This window comes from Callithrix jacchus, chromosome 13 (assembly GCF_049354715.1).
Source record: "Callithrix jacchus isolate 240 chromosome 13, calJac240_pri, whole genome shotgun sequence".
NCBI lineage: Eukaryota > Metazoa > Chordata > Mammalia > Primates > Cebidae > Callithrix > Callithrix jacchus.
The window spans coordinates 69,730,338-69,752,155 of NC_133514.1; the positions used below are offsets into that span (position 1 = coordinate 69,730,338).

Sequence of the window (21,818 nt, forward strand, 5' to 3'; positions counted from 1 at the left end):
ACTCAATAGCTGTACATGGCTACTGGCTACTGTATGAGACAGCCCAGGTGAAAGCTATGAGATCCATGGAATTTGATGCATGTCTCAGGGTTTGGATAAGAAGAAACAAAAGTGGATACTTAGAACCACCCACGGAAAGAAGGGCTGGGAAAGAGAATCTCCAAATGGGACACTACTTGAAGTCTTTACCTATAATATGCAGTGCTGGAATGATTAAAGTAGCGAATTATTTGAGAGATAGGAACTGAATGAATAGAGCCTCTCTCCCTCTGTCTTCTACTTCAGCCAACAGACCAAGTGATACCAGGAAGCTTCCCAGGGGCTAAACCCTGGGGGGCATTAGTCAGTGGAAGGAGATCCATCCAGTTCCAATGAGCACAGTAGAAAACCTATTGTTTAAGTCACAGAAAGTGGAGTTATTACTAACTTCCCTCCTGTCTCAAGGTTTAATTAAAAAAAAAACTGAAGCGGAGGGTTGTCTCTGCTATTCCACCCACCTCACCCTTCAAACCTAAATTTGAACCTGCTGCTCACCGGCCTAGCACTGCTCTCACCATGGCTCTCAGAGATGCTGATGTGCAAAAGCAGATTAAGCATATGATGGCTTTCATTGAATAAGAAGCCAATGAGAAAGCAGAAGAAACAGATGCAAAGGCAGAAGACTTCAACATAGAGAAAGGTCAGCTTGTGCAAACTCAAAGACTAAAGATTATGGAATATTATGAGAAGAAAGAGAAACAGATTGAGCAGCAGAGGAAAATTCAGATGTCCAGTTTGATGAATCAAGCAAGGCTCAAAGTCCTTGGAGCAAGAGAAGACCTTATCACAGACCTACTAAATGAAGCGCAACAGAGGCTGAGCAAGGTAGTAAAAGATACAACCAGGTACCAAATGCTGCTGGATGGACTGGTTCTCCAGAGTTTGTACCAGTTGCTGGAGCCCCGAATGACTGTTCGACGCAGGAAACAAGATTTCCGTCTGGTAAAGGCTGTGGTGCAAAGGCAATCTCAATGTACAAAATTGCCACCAAAAACGATGTTGATGTCCAAATTGACCGGGAGTCCTACCTGCCTGAGGACATAGTTGGTGGAGTTGAGATCCACAGTGGGGATTGTAAAATAAAGGTTTTCAACACCCTGGAAAGACGGCTGGATCTCATAGACCAGCAGATGATGCCAGAAGTCCAGAGAGCCTTGTTTGGTGCAAATGCCAACTGGAAGTTTTTGGACTAAGGCTTCGGGAGATGGAGCTCATCCTCAGCTCTCCTGCTGTGATGTGGAAGCTTCTGATATTTGAGGAAACATGATGTCTCTGTAGCTTCCTCTTTACTGCCCCAATGTTGCTCTGTATTTATCAGTGATGCCTCTGTCACTAATGCCTTGCCTAATCGTTTACAATGGCAGAAAGCTTCATGTAATATGATCAAGACCCACCTCTAAAAAAAAAAACTAAAGCAAAAGGCCATCAGACCAGACCAGTAAATCTTGTTACAGTTGAAGGTTTGCTTTTTGACTCTTAATGTGCATTTTGTGACTCAAACCCTAGAATTAAGTGTTCATCTAAAGAGGCAGCTGTGATTTTCGGTAGTTGATGGAGGTATTAAGAGAGGGTTGGAGGGAACAGTAATAGGCATTTTCAAAAACAACACTACTTACATAACAAAATTCTTGAAAAATAAAACCATTATTATAATATGATTTTGTAGTGCCTACTCCAATATACTTAGGGAAGGTGGGAACTCAATAATACTAATAGATGACTAATACAATCATTTCAAAGTATATAGTCTTTTGGATAATTGAACACATGGACATCTATTTTATTTAAATCACTTCAATTGTAGAAATTAAATCTGGAAATCAAGAGAGAAAACATTTCATCTTTCTTCTTTCCAACCTTCACATTCTTTCATAAATTATCAAGTAATGGAGTGAGATTTTAAAACAAAAAACAAAAAAGTCAGCCTTCATGTGGTATTCAAAGTGGCAGTGATTTTTATGTCAGTGCTGTCTACTCAGACTGTAAGCTGTTATCTGTCACTTTGTAAGACATTCTTAAAAATGCAGCCGGTGGCCTTCTGAAGTTCAAGTGGTGTGTTTCCATTTCCTGTGATCAGAAACAGAGAAACACCCTGTTTCCCGGTATCAGCCCACGTGAGTGTATGCCTCCTCCCCTATCCACCAGCAAAAAACTCCCTTTACAGGATCTGGGCATAGCCCCCAAATCTAGGGCAGAGCCAGGAGGGTTGTCCAGGGTGGAAAGGAAATCATTTCTTTGGAACTCCTTTAGAAATGGGTAGTTGGGGGGCCAGGTGCAGTGGCTCACACCTGTAATTCCAGCACTTTGGCCAAGGCCAAGGTGGAAGAATTGCTTGAGGGCAGGAGTTCGAGACCAGTCTGGGCAACACAGTGAGACCTCCATCTCTACAAAAAATTTTAAAAATTAGCCAGGTGCAGTGGCTCACACCTGTAGTCCCAGCACTTTTGGAGGCTGAGATGGAAGAATTGCTTGAGGCGAGGAGTTTGAAACCAGCCTAGGCAACATGATCTGACCCTGTCTCTACAAAAAACACACAAAAAATTGCCAGGCATGGGGGCATGCACCTGTGGTCTCAGCTACTGGCGAGGCTGAGGTGGAAGGGTCAATTAAGCCCAGAAGGTCAAGGCTGCAATGAGCCATGTTTGCACCACTGCACTTGAGCCTGGGCAACAGAAAGAAGAAGAAAGGAGGAGGAGGAGGAGAAGAAATGGGTGGGCAGGGGCATGGGAGGTGACGTCTCATAAACATAAATGTATACTGCCTATTTGTAAACCACTCTCCACCTTTAAACAATTTATATATTTATTTATCTCCCGTAAGTTCATGAGTTCCATGGCCCTTCATTTTTTTTTTTTTTTTGAGATTTTGAGACAGAGTCTCACTCAGGCTGGAGTGCAGTGGCATAATCTCAGCTCACTGCAACCTCCATCCCCTGGGTTCAAGTGATTCTCTTCTCCTGCCTCAGCCTCCTGAGTAGGTGGGATTATAGGCACCTGTCACTGTGCCCAGCTAATTTTTTGTATTTTTAGTAGAGATGGGGTTTCACCATCTTGGCCAGGCTGGTTTTGAACTCCTGACCTCATGATCCACCCACCTAGGCCTCCCAAAGACTTGGGATTACGGGTGTAAGCCACCATGCCCAGTCCATTTTTAGGAAAATATAATAAAGTTAGTTTTGTGCTAAAACGAAAACAAAAACAAAAAACTATGCTATTTTGGCTTCCTGGACTTTTGCATATGGATCTAAATATAATGCCTCACTGCTGAGAATCTCTTTTTTTCTAGTTCGAAGTCGATGAGCCAACTGATCTCCTATAAAATTATCAGAATCTATAAGAAAGGATGCTCGAAAAGAAGGAAAAAGGTGGTGGGGAGAAATCACCATCCTTTTTGTACTACATTGAGAATTATGAATATCTTTGTAGAGCAAAATGTCACAGTATCCCATTCTCCTGTGACGTTTTTACATGGACTTGACTACGCTGCACGTCCAATCCTGATTCAAAGATGTCCAGCCATTGTCCAAGACGTCTGGCCTGGGCAGCAGGGTGGCCCACGCAGCGCTTTCATGTCCTAACCCCTGCCTCCATGAGGCTACGCTGCTATGTTAGTTAAAGGAAAAACAGTTAGATTATCAAATACATGCACGTCGGAGTCTGATTTCTCAGTTTTTCAGATTACCTGGATTCAGGGTATTTGGTGAGGGTGGCCAAGCTGCTGGTGTACATGTGGCCGCCCACATCAATGTGGACAGGCGCATTGGATTTTGTGAGTTGTGCTGGAGTAGGGATGCCTTGGTTGTTCAGTGGAGATGCAGGGGATCTAGTGATGAGAGGTCTTGACATATTGGGCCGACTGTCCTACAGAGAGATAAGCAAGTTTAGACACTTTTTCTCTTTACAGTAGAAAGAAAGGAAATAAACACAGCATAAAGAACAAATGAGTGATTAACGATACTCATTCGGTGATAAAACCTGAAAAATCAGCAAGCTCTTCCTTTTGTCATCATGAATATCAGAAAAACAAATTCTGTAGCAAAGAAAAGGAAATCTTCATATGCTCAGAAATAAGGAACTAAACTCAGGTTCACTTCAAATAACTCTGAGGACTATGAAGCCTTATTAAACTAATAAATTATTGCATTTAACTGACAAATGGCAACTAGTATGATATGAAAAGTCTACTCCTTCCAAATAAAATGACAAACACTTAAAACAAAACATATCTAAATAAAATGCATATGAGTTAGCCTTCTCTTTGAAAACTTCCTCATTGCTATCCATTTGGAATAAAAACAGACCTCTTGACACGAGTATTCTACAAAATGTTTTCTTAAACTTTTATTTTTCAAAGCAGGAAAAAGGGAGCATACTGGTCTAGCCATCAGCTCACATACATAAAGCAACTTCACAACAAGGCACCACAAGTTTATCAGTCAACAGAATATGCCCCGAATGATAAATATGTGCTTGCTCATGAACCATGAGCAAACTGCTCTTCTGCATGTCTGACTTCTTGAAGAAATCAAGTTCCCAAAAAGGAACTGAGGCAGATGTTGACATGTGGTTGCATAAGCAAAGGTTCGATGTGAGCAAACAGACCAGAATCAGGATATCACCTGGTGGCAGCAAGAACCTGTTTAAGAAGTTTTACTTTTTTCTTTTTTTTTTTTTGAGACAGGGTCTCACTCTGTCACCCAGGCTGGAGTGCACTAGTGTGATCACAGTTCACTGTAGCTTCAACCTCCTAGGCTCAAGCAATCCTCCTGCCTCAGCCTCCTAAGTAGCTGGGACTGCAGGGGCACATCACTATGCCCAGCTAATTTTTATATTTGTTGTAGAAACAGGGTTTCTCCACGTTGCCCAGGCTGATCTTGAATTCCTGGGCTCAGGTGATCTCTTCACCTCAGCCTCGCAAAGCGCTGAGATTATAGGCGTGAACCACCCCACCTGGGCAGAAACTATACTCTTGAGAAAATACATTATTACATCCTTTCCATGGATACAATATAAATATTTCAAATGCTATCAAAACATGGTTGTTTGCTTTTAAATTAGAGCCCAAACCACAGACAAGTAAAGACAGGTCTCTGGTATTCAATGAAGGGGTCAAATATTTAGAGTACCTAATTGAGAAATAAGCTAAAATACCCCTTATGTGTGAATTCTGTAACACTAATGATACACGTATACTCTCAGATTTATAATTTAGCCAAAGATTGTTTTCAAACACACAATGTATGACAAAGCCAGGAATAAGGCACGCTAAAGGGATTTTGAAAAATGCCTTTGATGGAGACCACAAAGGGGAAGTCATCTCGTTTTTGTGCATAAAACGCAGCATAAAATATAAATTTGTAAAACATCGTAGATGTTATGATCTGGAACAGCTCCAGGAGTTACCTGGGGCACAACTGTTAGACTTCTTAGCATTAACCACATGTCCAAGCAAGACTATGAATGCACATGCCTTCTGAAACTCAACATCTACTATGAATGGGGTTGTGACTGGGCCTTTACCCAAAATGTTTACCATCTGTGTTGTGCGCTTCTACATGCAGAATTAACAGAGCCTAGAAATGGTCAGAGAAAAAGAGTTCATGTTTTAGTTCTCAAATTGGGTGGTCATCTCAAGGGTGTTTACTATATATTTTTTTCTTTATATGTTCTATATATTTTTAACAATGCAAAATAGATCTTGAAAAACTTAACAGGATGTTTGTAACACACAAAGAAAAGGAGTTAAAGGGGCATTGGGTATTGGAAAAAAATATAAAAACCAAAGACAGTTGGTAGGAAATATAAAACACGTAAGGTTCAGAAATACTAAAAGTAGCATTTTAAAATCTGGATGACAGAAAACACATTTGTTTCCTCTAAAAATGCAATCAGACAACCTCCACTTTTAAGAGATACATACCGACTTCCTTTTAAAAAATGATTTCCTGGCCACACACACACACACACACTCACCCCTCCCTCCCTGTTACATTTCAGCCCATCACAGCGAGGCAGAGTCTGTAATAGTTTTTCAATTGGACACATTTTCTATCCTGCCTGAGGGTGCTCAGGCGAAAATGAACAGATTTGCAGGGTTAATATTGTCGTTAGACTGTGACCTCATTCAGCACGGTTCTAACACTGCCAGGTCTATATAGGAAGAGAAAAAAATGAAAGCGTAACTGATCGGTTGAAGGACTGCAGATTTCTCAGCACATATACCATTTACGTTGTAAGTCATAAATGCATGGATATTGCTAAATTTAAAATTAAACCAGTGTTTCTTCAGCTGGGGGTAGGGGTGGGATGGGGTGAGGATTGACCCCTGAGGGCAAGGATTAGAACTGCCCTCCTCTGGTGAGCTCTCCTGGTTCTCCTAGGGGCTCTCCCCGTCCTGGATGTTCTCCTTGTTCTGCAGGGGTGCCCTGGCTATGCTCATTTCTAAGGCATTAACTGATATTAGCTAACACAGTCAGGGCTTTCCACTTGGTATTTTCCACATGGGGCAGATTCTAAGAACTTTTTTTTTTTTTTTTTAAAGAGACAGAGTCTCTCTGTATTGCCAGGCTGGAGTGCAGTGGTGTGATCAAAACTGCTTACTGCATCCTCAAATTTCTGGGCTCAAGCGATCCCCCCACCCCAGCTTCCCAAGTAACGCGTACTATAGGCATGTGCTACCACACCCAGCCAATTCTTTCTTCTTATTATTATTATTTGAGACACGGTCTCACTCTGTTACCCGGGGTTGGCACAATCTCAGTTCATTGCAACCTCCACTTCCCAGGCTCAAGTGATTCTCCAGTCTCAGCCTCCTATGTAGCTGGGACTATAGGTGCAGGCCACTGATGCCCAGCTAATTTTTGTATTTTTAGTAGAGACAGGGTTTCACCATGTTGCCTAGACTGGTCTCAAACTCCTGAGCTCAAAGTGATCCTCCTGCCTCAGCCTCCAAAGTGTTGAGATTATAGGCATGAGCCACTACACTTGGCCTAATTTTTTATTTTTAACGTTTTTAGACAGGGGTCTCACTGTGTTGCCCAGGCTGGCCTTGAACTCCTGGACTCAAGCAATCCTCCTGCTTCAGCCTCCTGAATCACTGGGATTACAGGTGTGAGCCACTGTACCTAATGCATAAGAACTTCGAAAATCCTTAGGCTGGGGTCGGGGGAGGATATCTGGGGCTGAGAGTTTGGGCACTTGTAATAGACGGAGTTGATGCTCAATATCTATCCCATCGACTCCAGACGCTTCATCTGACACAACTGTGGCAACCTCTTCCCTTGGCCAGCAGCTGGAACTGACACTTTCTCAACTTTACCTGGACACTGAAGTCTGGGATGGGATGCTGCTACGTGCGGCTGCCATCTCAGTGCAGTTTAAGGATGAAGCCAACACCCAGGATGGCAGAGCTGAGAGCTGGAAGGAAGCCAGGTCCTCACTGACACTGCTGACACATTCAATCAGCCATCTCTCAGCCTCCCATCTCTAGATTTCCTGTGACTTAGGAAAATACATTTCTGTATTTTTAAAGCTAGTTTGAAGTGGGAGTTCTGCCACCTGTCTTGGTAAGGAATCCTTCCTGTTACACAGCTGCTTCCCTGCAAGGTTGTTTAGCTTGGGGGACCTCAGCCAGGGATGCCAAGAACGGCTGCCTGCTGAGATGCAGCAGAGTCTTCTGTCATTCATTCCACCGTCATCCTCAACTCTACCTTCCCATCATCATCTTGTTTGCGTATGTCTTCCATAAACTTTAACCAGAAAGAGTACAGGTGACTTGGATGTGCCATCACACTGCTGAAGAAACAACTCAGAGTGCTGAAGACTTATTTCTATTTCTGCACAGAGCTCAGGCAGAGAGCTCTCTGATAAAACTCCCTCCAGAAGACAAGAAGAACCTGGGAGAGGAACCCTGTAACACGAGCTACTTAGTTACTGCTCCTTCCCTGTGCAGGCCATTGCTCTCTCCTTCACAACATTAATTTACTAATTTATTTTTATTTTTTAGAGACAGGGTCTCTCTCTGTTGCCCAGGCTAGAGTGCAGTGGTGCAATCAAAACTCACTATAGCCTCAAGCTCCTGGGCTCAAGTAATCTTTTCGCCTCAGACTCCTAAGTAGCTAGGACTATAGGTGTGCGCCACCACACCTGGCCAATTAAAAAATTTTTTTGTAGACACAGGGTCTTGCTATGTTGCTCAGGCTAGTCTTAAACTCCTGGCCTCAACTGATCTTCCCACCTAGGCCTGCCAAAGTGCTGGAATTACAGGCATGAGCCGCTAGACCCAAGCCATGTCATTTTATTTATTTATTTTTTTGAGACAGGGTCTTGCCTCTGTCACTCAGGCTGTAGTACAGTGGTGTGATCTCAGCTCAGAGCAGCTTCTGCCTCCCAGGTTCAAGTGATTCTTGTGCTGGGACTACAGAGGTACGCCACCACACCTGGCTAATTTTTTTTTCATATTTTTAGTAGAAATGGGGTTTCGCCATGTTGTCCAGGCTGGTCTCAAACTCTTGAGCTCAGGAGATCAGCCCGCCTTGGCCTCCCAAAGTGCTGGGATTACAGGTGTGAGCCACTGTGCCCAGCGCATAACATTTACTAACATCTCCTGAGAGCCAGGCACCCATTCAGGTGCTGGGTGAACAAGAGTAAACAAAACAGACTGGCCTCTGGCCTCACCAGACCTGCTGCTCAGTGGGAGAGCCCATGAAACACACGACTACTATCAGGACAGGGCAAAGGCCAGGCTACTACGGCAGCTGATGGAGGGGACATTTAATTCAGTGTTGGGGGCTGGGAAGGATCCCTAGAAACCGAGAACTGAGAAGTTAACAAACACTGGGAGGTAGGAAGGAGAGTGCCCAGCGATATTCCCAAGGCTCCAAAGTGGGGAGTGCACGGTACCTTCCAGAAATGAAAAGTTCAGCATAGTGTGGCTACCACTTATTCTTTTCCCCAAGGTTGAAGGATAATGCAGGAGGCAGAAGCTTATATGGTGATGTGTGGTCTGAGAACCACAGAATTAAATGATAATTTACAATGAAAAAATAAATGAAGCCCACTATAACATCCTTTGTCTGTAGAAGAGGTGGTAGGAAGGCAGGGAGCTAAGACCCCACATTTAAAACAGAGCTGTCCATAGAGCTTTCTGCAGCAGAGGAGAGTCTCTGGATCTCCACAGTTTAATATGGTCACCACCAGCCACAAGTGGGTGTCATAGTGGGACTGAGGAACTGAATCTTTCATTTTATTTTACCTAATTTAAATTTTAATTTGGGCCAGGAGTGGTGGCTCATGCCTGCAATCCCAGCACTTTGGGATGCCAACGCGGGCAAATCACCTGAGGTCAGGAGTTTGAGACCAGCCTGGGCAACATGGCAAAACCCCATCTCTATTAAAAAACACAAAAATCAGCCAGGCATGGCAGTGGGCGGCTGTAATCCCAGCTACTCGGGAGGCTGATGCAGGAGAATTGCTTGAATGTGGGAGGTGGTTTCAGTGAGCCAAGATCGTGCCACTGCACTCCAGCCTGGGCAGCAGAGGAAAACTTTGTCTCAGAAAATAATAATAAAAGTAAATAAATAAATAAATTTTAATTTAGATACTCACCTGTGGCTAGTTGCTATCATATTGGACAGTGTAGTAACTTTGCGTAGCAAATAAACTTTGCTATAATTTTTCTTAATATTTGGAAGCCCAAATCATGACAAACTTGAATTTACCACTCATGTGATGGAGAAGCAGGGGTATTTTACAATTGAATACAATTTATTCTTATTTCTTAGAGACAGGGTCTCACTCTGTTGCAGAGGCTGGAATGCAGTGGTGCTATCAGAGCTCACTGCAGCCTTAAGCTACTAGGGTCAAGCTCCTCCTGCCTCAGCCTCCCAAGTAAGTGGGACTACAGGTGTGCATCACCACACTTGACTAATTTTAAAAAAAACAAAGTTGGGCCAGGTGTGGTGGCTCACACCTGTAATCCCAGCACTTTGGGAGGCTGAGGCGGGTGGATCACAAGGTCAGGAGTTCGAGATCAGCCTGGCCAGTATGGTTAAACCCTGTCTCTACTTAAACAAAAAGAAAAAAAGAAAAATTAGCTGGGCATGGTGGCACATGCCTATAGTCCCAGCTGCTCAAGATGGTGAGACAGGAGAATCCCTTGAACCCAGGAGGTGGAGGTGGAGGTTGCAGTGAGCTGAGATTGTGCCACTGCACTCCAGCCTGAGTGACAGAACTAGACTCCATCTAAAAAAAATAAATAAATAAAAAGGTTTTGTAGAGACAGGGACTCACTATGTTTATCCAGTCTAGTCTTGAACTCCTGGCCTCAACTGATCAAATACCTTATGACCCCTTGAAAATACATCCATTTCCCTCTCCCTTTCTAACAATAGTTCTTCCTTCTTTACTGATACTATATTTAAAAAAAAAAGAAAGAAAGAAAGAAAGAAAGAAAGAAAGAAAGAAAGAAAGAAAGAAAGAAAGAAAGAAAGAAAGATGATGGCCGGGCATGGGGGCTCATGCCTGTAATCCCAGCACTTCGGGAGGCTGAGGTGGGTGGATCACCTGAGGTCAGGAGTTTGAGACCAGCCTGACCAACATGGAGAAACCTCATCTCTACTAAAACTACCAAAAAAATTAGCCAGACATGGTGACACATGCCTGTAATCCCAGCTGTTCGGGAGGCTGAGGTAGGAGAATCACTTGAACCTGGGAAGCGGAGGTTGCGGTGAACCCAGATGGCACCATTGCACTCCAGACTGGGCAATAAGAAGGAAACTCTGTCTCAAAAAAAAAAAAAAAAAAAAAGAATGACGCCCTATGGATTGGTAGAGGATTGAAGAAAAGGTGTCAGGCACAAAAAAGCATGTACTGTATGACTGGATTCATATGAAATGACAGGCAGGCAGGATGATGACAAAGATCAGAACACGGGCCACCTCTGGGAGTGGTGACTAGAATAGGGAGTGACTAGCAAAGCTGCACATCTTGGTCTGAGTGATGACGCAGTTGTATACATATGCATGTGGACGATTCATTCACTTTAAGTTCTATTAAACAAAACTAAGATAAACTGAAAATAATCCTGGGAAAAAATCCTCCAATCAGAACGCTTTACTGGTTGAAGACTTGTTTAAATTTCTGTGAAATAACACTTTGTTTTAAAGCCAAAAAAGTGCTTTATTATTCTTTGATAGAATTCACCAAATCTGACTAAAATATACTCTGACACGATCAGCCCTTAGGAATTCTATTTCTAATTCCTCCTTTCCCGTATCTGTCCTGTACAGATTTGCCAGGCGTGCTGATTGGTGACTCCTTAACATTTTCATTTCCCAGCTGGTTCCTGGAGCTTCATCATCCATCTCACCTACCCAACAGAGGAGCAATGATTTTTTGGTAGTAGAATCCTTCAAGGGATTTGACTTCAGGCATCTTTCAGAAGAAGCAAATGAAAAATCTGCCTTCCAACCTAGCTGTGTGCTGTTCAAACAGAAGCCCTGGGGGTACTGCCTTGAACAAATGAGCTGAAGTTAAAACTGAAAGTTTTAATGACTTTATTTGTTAAGAATGTATGTCCCTGTCTTATGTCACGTTTCACTATTGAGTTTGACCACATTACCTCTTTCACTGTAGAAAAAAACAGGCTTCTTAGTGATAGTTCCAGAAAAGCATATCAGTGGTAAAATACCTATATTCTTTGACATTTTAATTGTTAACATTCAATAGAGCAGTGAACGAATTTAATACAGATTTTAACTTTTCCACAAATTTCAAACTGGATTTAACTCAATCTTTCTTTCTTTTCTTCCTTCCTTCCTTTTTCTTTCTTTCTCTCTCTTTCCCTGTTCTTTTTTCTGCCTTTCCTCTTTCTTTTCTCTCTCTCTCTCACACACACATACACATACATACACACACACACAACATCTGTATTATATAGCATACTTGGATATGGGAGTGTACTGATTAATTCTGATAGTCTGACAAGTGTAATAGGCAAGGATCTTACTTCCTGGGATGGAAATTTGTGGTTGCCTTGGGAGTGTTATTTCAGGAATGACATAATTGTTGGACTCTCAGTAATAGTTCTTATAGGAAAGCATCACTTTACAGACCATAGCTTCTTAATTGCATAGCAAGACTCTCAACCATAGTGTCAATGTATTTTGAAAGAGGCCTCGATGGTTTCTTCATTCATTCAAGTGCTATTTATTGGGCACCTATCATCTGCTAAACTCTATGATCTCTACTGACTTTAACTAAATAACAGAATGAGCCTGAAGAGAGAGAAAATAATCTTTCTGATACTTTCACTTAGGTAAAAAAAAAAAAAAGCCTCAGCAGTGATTCAAAATTGATGAGTACTATATGCATAATTTATTTAGAGAACAGTTTCTGTCAATCTCGACCATTTGGAAAACAGCAAAGAATTTGGATATTAGAAAAAGTCTTCTAATATCCAAATTGATGTCAAGCTTTCTAGTCACTTTATTCACAGGAGTCTCCTTCAAATTCATAGAGAGTATTAACTTTTTTAAGAATGTAATTTAAAATATTTTAAATTTTATTTTTAATTGATACTTAATTGTACATATTTACGAATTGCAGAGTGTTAGTTCCATATATGTATACAATGCTCAAATCAGAGTAATTAGGATATCTATCACTTCAACCATGTATCATTTGTGTTACTTAATCATTATAAGAAGTGTGATTATTGGTTTTCTAGCTCATACGACAGTAGCTACTTGCCAAAATCATCTAAAATTAAGTCATCCAAAAATCAAACCTCAGACTAAATTAGATTGGAAAGTATATAATATATTGAATACAAATTTCTATCCCAAAACAGTAAAGGAAAACATTTTTCTAAGTTAAGACAATTTTCAAAACTCCATATAGCTGGAAAAGTCATATATAGAGGGACACAGGGCCCCCTAAATAAGGCCACAGGAGACAGAGCCCCGTTCCTTTGGAATCTGAAGACCTGGTTTGAAGTCAACCTCCCACCCTGTGCGACCGCCGAGAAGTTACCAAAGCAACGTAACCCCAGTATCCTCATTTCTAAGAGAGGAATAAATTGCCCTACTCAACAGAGGGTAAAGATGACAGTGGATGAGGCAGTGTTTGGGGAAACATCTAACAGAGTGTCTGGCATTTAGTAAGAAAAATGAAGTTTCTTTCTTTCCTCTGAACACATAAAAAGTAAAATCTGACAAGCCAGATGAACAGACAGATAAGCCTTCTATGGACCTTGGGAGAAGTACAGAGAACAACTTTAAGGTCTCTGTGCGGCAAGGCCCAATAAAAAGGCAGTGCTTTGCACTGATGTAACACAGTATTACATTGTGGCATACACATAAATAAAAAGAAAATGAGACAAGATGCTAATTAGGTGCCTTGGACAAAGTATATGAAAGGAGGTAGAGAATGAAATCATCACAGTAGGTTCATGAAAGGGCACTTGAGCTGTATTGCTTTTTCTTTTCAGATTAAAATCATAATCTCACAGAATTAAAAACAAATTTAAAAAAAGGTGCTTCAAAGTTGTTTCAAAATGACCAGGAACTGTGTTAAATTAATTTACAGTTCTTTCCTAATCTGAAGTGGGAAATGTTACCCTTCTTGCTGTGGGCCAGCACGAGGCGTTACTGCTGTTTATCTTTTTCAATGCACAGTCCCTCTGCCAGATACAGAGTGAGTGCCCTCGACATGCCTTTTTGTTTTTTTCTTTTTCATAGTGAAGTATGTATCTGAAAAGCTCCCTTATTAGATTACCAAGCTGAGGCCATGAAAAGAACGACTACTGGCCAACATTTCTCTGCTTCTAGTTCAAAAGGAAAATGAACTTGAGAAAAAGAACATTTGAATCGAATTTTGCATGTTTCTTGTAGCTGAATTTTAAATTAGATTTCTTGCATATTTTTAAATATACTTAAAACACTAAAGAATATTTTAAATACATACTACAACTCAACCATAGGTATTATTTACTTTTAAAAAGTTAAAACGAAGCATTAACAGTGACAGAGCAGCTTCAGTAATAGTAGTTCTATAGGGAAAGCCCATTTCTGCAGATGTGCGTAGGTATATAAACAATTCTAGCATTAAATGCACCCAAAATATTAGTAGGGATTGGGACTGGGTGATGATGTTAAAGGCAAAAATTTTCAGTTGTTTTTATTCCCTTAGGCTGTACAGAGTTGAATATTTCCTACTTGTGAATTTAAAAAATGGAAAAAACAGTGCTCTATGGCCCAATTAAATCATTCAGTAGATACTTTTGACACACTGCTATACTTTACCTTCATGGTAGGGATTTTTGACATTTCTAAGCAAGCCAAATGAAGAAATACAGGAATGGAACTCAACTTAGGGATAATACTTCCCTTTCCTTAATTTTCTTGCCAGGGAGGAAATGCATGGAACTGAAAATTACATGGGCCTCAAGTCAAGGAAGCTCGTATTCTGTTGACATAGAAGATGATTTCATGTGATCCTGAAAGAAAGGGGCAATCACCTATGGTTCCCACACTCTCGGGGATTATCTGGTCATCTGCCCCCTCTTTCAGATCCCTCCATTCCCAGCCCTAAAACACAGCAAGAGCAAAATGATTAAAACTATCCAAGTACACGGCATGCGTTTCCCAAAGTCGCCCTGCACACGCTCTTGGTGGGGAAGATGCGAACGACAGCAAAGGTTGGCAATGAAACGGTGTCTAACACATAGAGAGAGCCTGCGAGTCTGAAATCGGAAACCTCTGCACAATGTTAGGTATTTTTATCACCATTTCACAGAGAAGGAAGTTGATTCTGAGGTCAAGTGGCTTTCCCTATAATTATCTAGTAATAAATTTACTGTGATATTTTACACGCTAGCCATTGCATACCCAGATAAGGTTGCCACTCTCTTATTACTAAGCTATACATGCTGTGGCATTCCCCAGAGGAGGGAGAGATGTGCCTTGTTCCTTTCACCCTGTCTGTGTTTGGGGGTGAACATGCTGGCTGGAGGCTTAGGAGGGTCACGGATCACAGAGAAGGCAGTGACCAGCTGGCCCAGGAAGTGGACACCTCACCTACCACAGAGAATTGGCACTTTATTCACTCCCCTAACTCTTAGTTTCATGTGCATTTAGCAGGACACACTGGCCTCTACATAGATCATAAACTTGACTTACTAACTTCTTGGATGTGGTCATAGAAATTCCGCATTCAGCAGAGTATCAAAAGATAAATGTGCTCCTTTTAACCTAAACTGAATCACTAGGAACCTTCTCAGAGATTCTTTTCTTTGCCATGGAGTCTTGCTCTGTCGCCAAGCTAGAGTGCAGTGGCACGATCTCAGCTCACTGCAACATCCACTGCCCAGGTTCAAGTAATTTCCTGGCTTCAGCCTCTGAGTAGCTGGGACTATAGGTATGCAACACCACGCTGGGCTAATTTTTTGTATTTTAGTAGAGACGGGGTTTTGCCATGTTGATCAGGATGGTCTTGATCTCTTGACCTCGTGATCTGCCCACCTTGGCCTTTCAAAGTGCTGAGATTATAGGCGTGAGCCACTGTTCCCGGGCCCTCTGAGATTCTTAAGGGTCTATTTGCTTGACATTTTTGCCTTACAAAAAAATAAAAATTTAAATACACAGATTTATACATATATGACTTACTCTACATAATAAATGTGTTCATAAAAAGTTCATTTGCTTATTTGTTCATTCATTTAGAAAAGGCTGGCCAGTTGCTCTGTTTGGTGCCAGGCTAGGGCACTGTGGAAGTGAACTCCTTAGGGAGTTTGTGAGTTTAATTTGAGAATTAGCCATATGGACAGGGAATTCCTGATGACAAGAGACTCCACATAAATAAAAATTTTTTGGCCAAGTGTAGTGTCTCATGTCTGGAATCCCAGCACTTTGGGAAGCCAAGGCAGGTGGATCACTTGAGGCCAGGAGTTTAAGACGAGCCTTGACAACATGGTGAAATCCCATCTCTACTAAAAATACAAAAATTAGCTGGGTGTGGTGATGCATGCCTGTAGTCTTAGCTACTTGGGAGGCTGAGGTGGGAGAATTGCTTGAACCAGGGAAGTGGAGGCTGTAATGAGTTGAAATTGTGCCCCTGCACTCCAGCCTGGGTGATACAGCAAGAGTCTGTCTCAAAAAAATAAAAAAATTTTAAATCAATTTATGCTTGAAATATTCTGAGAACTAAATAATACTTAAATACTGCAAAGAATGGACCTTTCTTGGTTTTATAAATCCTGGGTGTACTATTTTTGAATAAGACATACCTATATTTAGTAATTCCACATTACAAAGATCAAGCTTCTAACTTTTGCCCCAATTACCTTTTAAAGAGCAAACTGTATGTGGCACTTCTAACAGCGTTCATGAATTGAGGTACCTAAACTCAGAATGTTTTCCCAAGAATGCAACAACATAGGAGACTAAGTTTTAGTCTAAGCCATGTCACCAGTGAGCTGTGTGGCCATGGCAAATGATTTTCTCTCTCACTTCAGCCTTCCCAGTTATAATCTATGCAGTCAGACCAGATGCTCTATAATGCTCTTTCCAGTTCTGGATTTTTACTAGTCTACGATTTTTTAAAAATATAAGCTGTAGAGATTCAAATATCTTAGGAAAGCTAGCATTTTAGAAGGTCAGAATTGGAATTCAAAATGCCTTTGAAAGAAAGGAGAACTGGTCATGAAATGAAAGGCATTCCAAAAGTGTGAGTGAAAAAAGAACCCACCCAGGGAGATTCCTTAACAATCATCCCATTTTCTCTAGCTGATTGGGAAGATTACATTTTAGTCACTACTGCTTTCTATTTGTCTCCACTGGTAGAAGAAAACAGCAAATAAAATATGGTGCTTAATAAGCAAAATGCCTACTTGGGAAAGATTCTTTACTTAGTGTCATTTTATTGGAGTATCATTTATTTATTTGTATCTTTCATTGTTCTGGAATATTAGCAGTCTGAAAGCAGCTTGAGATTCCTCTGTAGAACAGAAAAAAAAGTGATATAAAGTGATGCTTTTAAATAAAAATAAAGTAATGATCTCTTGTAAGCGGAATCAATGCCAAGTTTTACAAAAGACATACTGGGTAATAAAAATTTGTAAAGGTGTGGGGGAGGAGAAAGCCAGGCAAAGTGGCTCATGCCTATAATTCCAGTGAGTTGGGAGGCTGAAGTAGGAGGGCTGCTTGAGGCCAGGAGTTCGAGACCAGCCTGGGCAACAGAGTGAGACCCTGTCTCTAAAACAATTAAAAAGCTAGCTGGGTGCGGTGGTCTCAGCCTACAGGCTGTGACTCTGGAGGATGAAAGAGGAGGATTGCTGAAGCCCAGGAGTTCAAGGTTGTAGTGAGCTACGATCATGCCATTGCATCCCTGCCCAAGGCAACAGAATGAGACTTTGTCTCAAAAAAAAAAAGTAAAAGTGAGAGAGATGTTGGAGGGAAGTAGTGTCACGTTTACACCCTAGACTGAATGGGGCATGTGTCCTGTTATAGGCATGCTCCAGGCCTGGATCTAGGTGACATCTAGATGAAGACCAATTCTCTTCGGGCTGTTGGGCTATCCAGTTCTTAGTTACATTCTTCCTATTTGGCCCAGTAGTGCCTGCAGCTGAACTGCCAGACCTGGTATTAGCACAGGAGATTTGTTTCTTGGAATAATTTGGAGAGGATAGTGGTTGATGAAACTTCCTGCTTAGAGGCAGATGGGTGAGAAGATGTCACTGAAAGCACAGATTAACAAGCAGGCATTCGAATGAGCCCTAAAGACAGCAGTGAACAATCATCCTCCTCAGTATTTTATTGCATTGAGCTATTCTTTACCATTTTCACACTGTAAAGGAGACATCTGTGTTCTTAGAGATATATCTTAAAATAAAAACCAACAAGAGTACAAAACAAACCAACTTTTAAAAGATCAACTTGACTGGGAAGAAAAGTTTCCTATAAAAATGGAAATGCATTAGAAAACCACTGTATCTTGTATTCAGACAGCGTCTTATGTATATGAAGCCAACATCTACGAGATCCCAGAACTCCAAAGACTTTATGAACAACCATGACCCTTGAGGGTTTTAAAAGGTCCAGAGGAAGCAGAAGGGAAGCTAATACCGTCTTTTGCAAAGAAGGAAAACATGGAGGCAGCAATATTTAGATCAGTTGCTCAAGTTCAAAAAAATTAGTTGATTTAAAAGTTAGCAAAATAGTCTAGGATCTAAACTTGCATCCTCCTATCTTAGATGTCTGGGGCAATCTGGTGGTGTCTGACACACTAGGGCTTAGACTCTGAAAACAGGCCTTTTTTTTCTTTGAGATGGAGTCTCACTCTGTCACCCAGGCTCGAGTGCAATGGCACAATCTTGCTCGGCTCATTGCAACCTCCGCCTCCTGGGTTCCAGCCATTTTCCTGTCTCAGCCTCCTGGGTGAGTAGCTGGGATTACAGGCACGTGCCACCAAGCCCAACTAATTTTTGTATATTTAGTAGAGATGGGATTTCACTGTGTTGGCCAGGCTGGTTTCAAACTCCTGGCCTCAGGTGATCTGCCTGCCTCGGCCTCCCAAAGTACTGGGATTACAAGCTTGAGCCACAGTGCCCGGCAAAAAAACAGGGCTTTCATTTACCTGTGACAGCAGATGGCGCTGCACTAGAGCATTCCTGCCCAAGGAAGTGAAATGGATGACAGAATTTCTTCGGTATTGTTAGAGCCCAGCTTAATTTCATTAGATGGTTTTTAAAGCACAAGACACCGTATGTAAAGCCAAGACGATGACAAAGGCTGGGAGACAATGGGTAAATGCAATTTTGTCTAAGAAGAAAAAGGGTCAGGGTCAGAGAAGCAGGAAAGAGACAGCAAGCAGCCCCAAAGAGGCCAAGAAGTGAGAAGAAAGGGAAGAAGAGCAGGAAGTGAGGGAAGGACAGTCATGTGGGAGGGAGTGAGAAAGAAACTGATGGGAAGAGAAACGTAGGAGACAAGAGACAGGAAGACAGGGGTGTGTGTGCATTGGGAAGGCGGGATCAGACTAGTTTTACCTCCTTATTGTCTCTACCTCCTGTCCACTTATGTATTCAGGAGGTCAGCTGCTAATGCCTTTGTGTTTCCCTGTAGATCTTGTTTACCCCATGGGAGGAGTTTAATTGATCCCTCTGCAAGTGGGCCCCTTTGCATGAGACAGGTTTGGAAGAAGAGTTTAAAGGGTCCTCCAGGTCCTGCATTTTGCTTCAGTCATCCTGCTAACCAATCTGAATGATCCCTGTCTGTATGGCTGCCTTCTGAAGATCCTGGGGCAGAAGGCTGATTTTTAGAGAATCATGTAGATTCTTGGCCCTGATGGAAAGTTCACCACTAAATAAGCTCATAGACAAATGTTTACAGCAAGTAGAATGGAAGATCGCAGGCATCAGTTGAAAGCCTGCAGATGCAATAAGAATAGAACAGGTGGTGAGTACCACCCAATTACTTTTCCTATCAACTCCCCACAGTACTTCATGAAATACTTTTTAAAAAAAATTTTTGGTACTTGGTAGAAAATGAATAAACAGTACTGCTGATGACAAACCAAGCCTCTAAAGCTCTAGAATGGAGGGCCCTGATCTCTTTCCGTAACTGACCTCAGTAGGGATTTGTCCCTCGGGACAGTGGGCATCCAATGCTTTTTGATTTGTTATCTACCCAGCCCAAATGTCGATTAAAAGAAAATACAAACCCCACAATTTCATGCTGTTAACAGGCACACGTCAAGTAAAGGAAAATTAAACACTCAAAAGATGATAAAGACTTTGTGGAAATAAACACATAATACTTCCCAGCACAGAAACACTGAGGCAGTCACCTTGCACAGTAAAAACTCCAGTACCCAGGAGCAACAAGGCAGCCTGTGCTCACTGAGGGGTCTCTGGGTTATCAGCCCACACTCCAAGAAGCAGGACATTAGTAGTGCTCATAGTACTGCGGTTTTAAAAGAATGACAAGAAGGCAGCTGATATGGCTTGGCTCTTGTCCCAACCCAAATCTCATCTTGTAGCTCCCATAATTTCTGCATATTGTGGGAGGGACCCAGAGGGAGATAATTGAATCATGGGGCAAGTCTTTCCCATGCTGTTCTCCTAATAGTGAATAAATCTCACGAGATCTGATGGTTTTTAAAAAGGGGAGCTTTACAGCTGGGTGTGGTGGCTCATGCCTGTAATCCCAGCACTTTGGGAGGCCAAGGCAGGTGGATCACCTAAGGTCAGGAGTTCAAGACCAGCTTGACCAAAATGGAGAAACCCCGTCTCTACTAAAAAATACAAAAATTAGGCGGGTATAGTAGCACATGCCTGTAATCCCAGCTCCTGGGGAAGCTGAGGCAGGAGAATCGTCTGAACCTGGGAGGTGGAGGTTGTGGTGAGCTGAGATCTCACTATCGCACCCCAGCCTGGGCAACAAGAGTAAAACTCTGTCTCCAAAAAAAGTGGGGGAGAGTTTCCCTGCACAAGCTCTCTTCTCTTGTCTGATGCCATGTGAGACGTGCCTTTCACCTTCTGCCATGACTGTGAGGCCTCCCCAGTTACATGGAACTGTAAATCCAATCAACTTCTCTTTCTGTGTAAATTGCCCAGTCTTAGGTATGTCTTTATCGGCAGTGTGAAAACGGACTAATACAGCAGCCAAACAGCTCTGCAGGGCTGACTCTAGATTCCTGCAGCTCTTGGGTGGGGTGGGGTCTCCCCAAGCCCCCAACCAGGCAAAGTGTTTCCCAAATGAAATATGGTACTCAGAATCACCCTAAGAAATCAGTCTACCTGCAGGCTCTGCAGGGGTAGAAACTATGTTTTGTTTTCTGTACCCCCAGTCTCCAGCACAGAGCAAGACATTCAGTAGGCACTAAATAAACATTCATATGGAATTCTGAAAGAGAATTTAAAAGGTGGGTGCACCACAGCGCCCCATCTTTCACCTTACTTCACATAAACTTTTTTCTTCTCTCCAATAACCATAGAAAGTATTAGAAAACACTTTAGCATGTAGAATAAAAGCAGAAAGGGAAACAAAAAAAAATTCATTTAAAAAAATGCAAAGCTATAATTTTTCATGAAAATTTTCAACATTTTCCAAATGATAATTATTTTTAAAGATTTAATGACAATTTTTAAGGGATACTTATAAAATTCCAGTCTACACATGTTGCTTATACCCATCCTTATTCCTTTTTTCCTTTTTGAAAATTAAAAAAATTTTTTGTAGAGATAGGTTTTTGCTATGTTGTCCAGGCTGATCTCAAACTCCCGGCCTCAAGTGATTCTCCCACTTTGGCCTCCCAAAGTGCTAGGATTTCACACACGAGCCACTACACCAGCCATTTTTATTTCTTTATTCCCTCTGTTTTCCAGTGAACTTACTGCGAAATCCCAACACACTTTATACTGCACAGGATACTGTGATATACAAAACCCCGGAAATGTAAACTTTGTAAGTATTAACTTTTCTGCTGAGGGATAATATGTACTAATGAACTTCTGATATTATTAAGTATAAGAATAATACGTGGGAAATTCATTAATTTTTCCTGCTTTTATTATATTCTCAAAGCTTTTTAAATACAAATTCTATCTCAATTAAGACATGGTAAATGAAAATTTGCCTGACTTTTACATTTATGCTTAAATCTCACAAGTGATCATTTTCACCTGTATTCAGAAACTCCTAACTTTAATGATGGTCTTAGATAGTCATTGCTAAAAGAATCCTCATGCAAATGAAAAAGTGCCCTTGGAAGTACAGAATATAA

At 41.7% G+C, this 21,818-nt stretch overlaps 1 protein-coding gene and 1 pseudogene across 4 annotated transcripts in view; one reads left to right on the forward strand and one right to left on the reverse strand.

Moving 5' to 3' along the window:
* KCTD1 (potassium channel tetramerization domain containing 1) overlaps window positions 1-21,818 on the reverse strand; it is a 214,797-nt gene that overhangs the window by 45,431 nt on the left and 147,548 nt on the right. For all 4 annotated transcript variants that reach the window (XM_035270785.3, XM_078347925.1, XM_008979640.5 and 1 more), the window contains exon 2: window positions 3,721-3,899. In XM_035270785.3, coding sequence (XP_035126676.1) covers window positions 3,721-3,899 — 179 coding nt within the window. The remainder of the gene's footprint in view (window positions 1-3,720; window positions 3,900-21,818) is intronic.
* Window positions 556-1,234, forward strand: LOC118146858 (V-type proton ATPase subunit E 1 pseudogene; annotated as a pseudogene).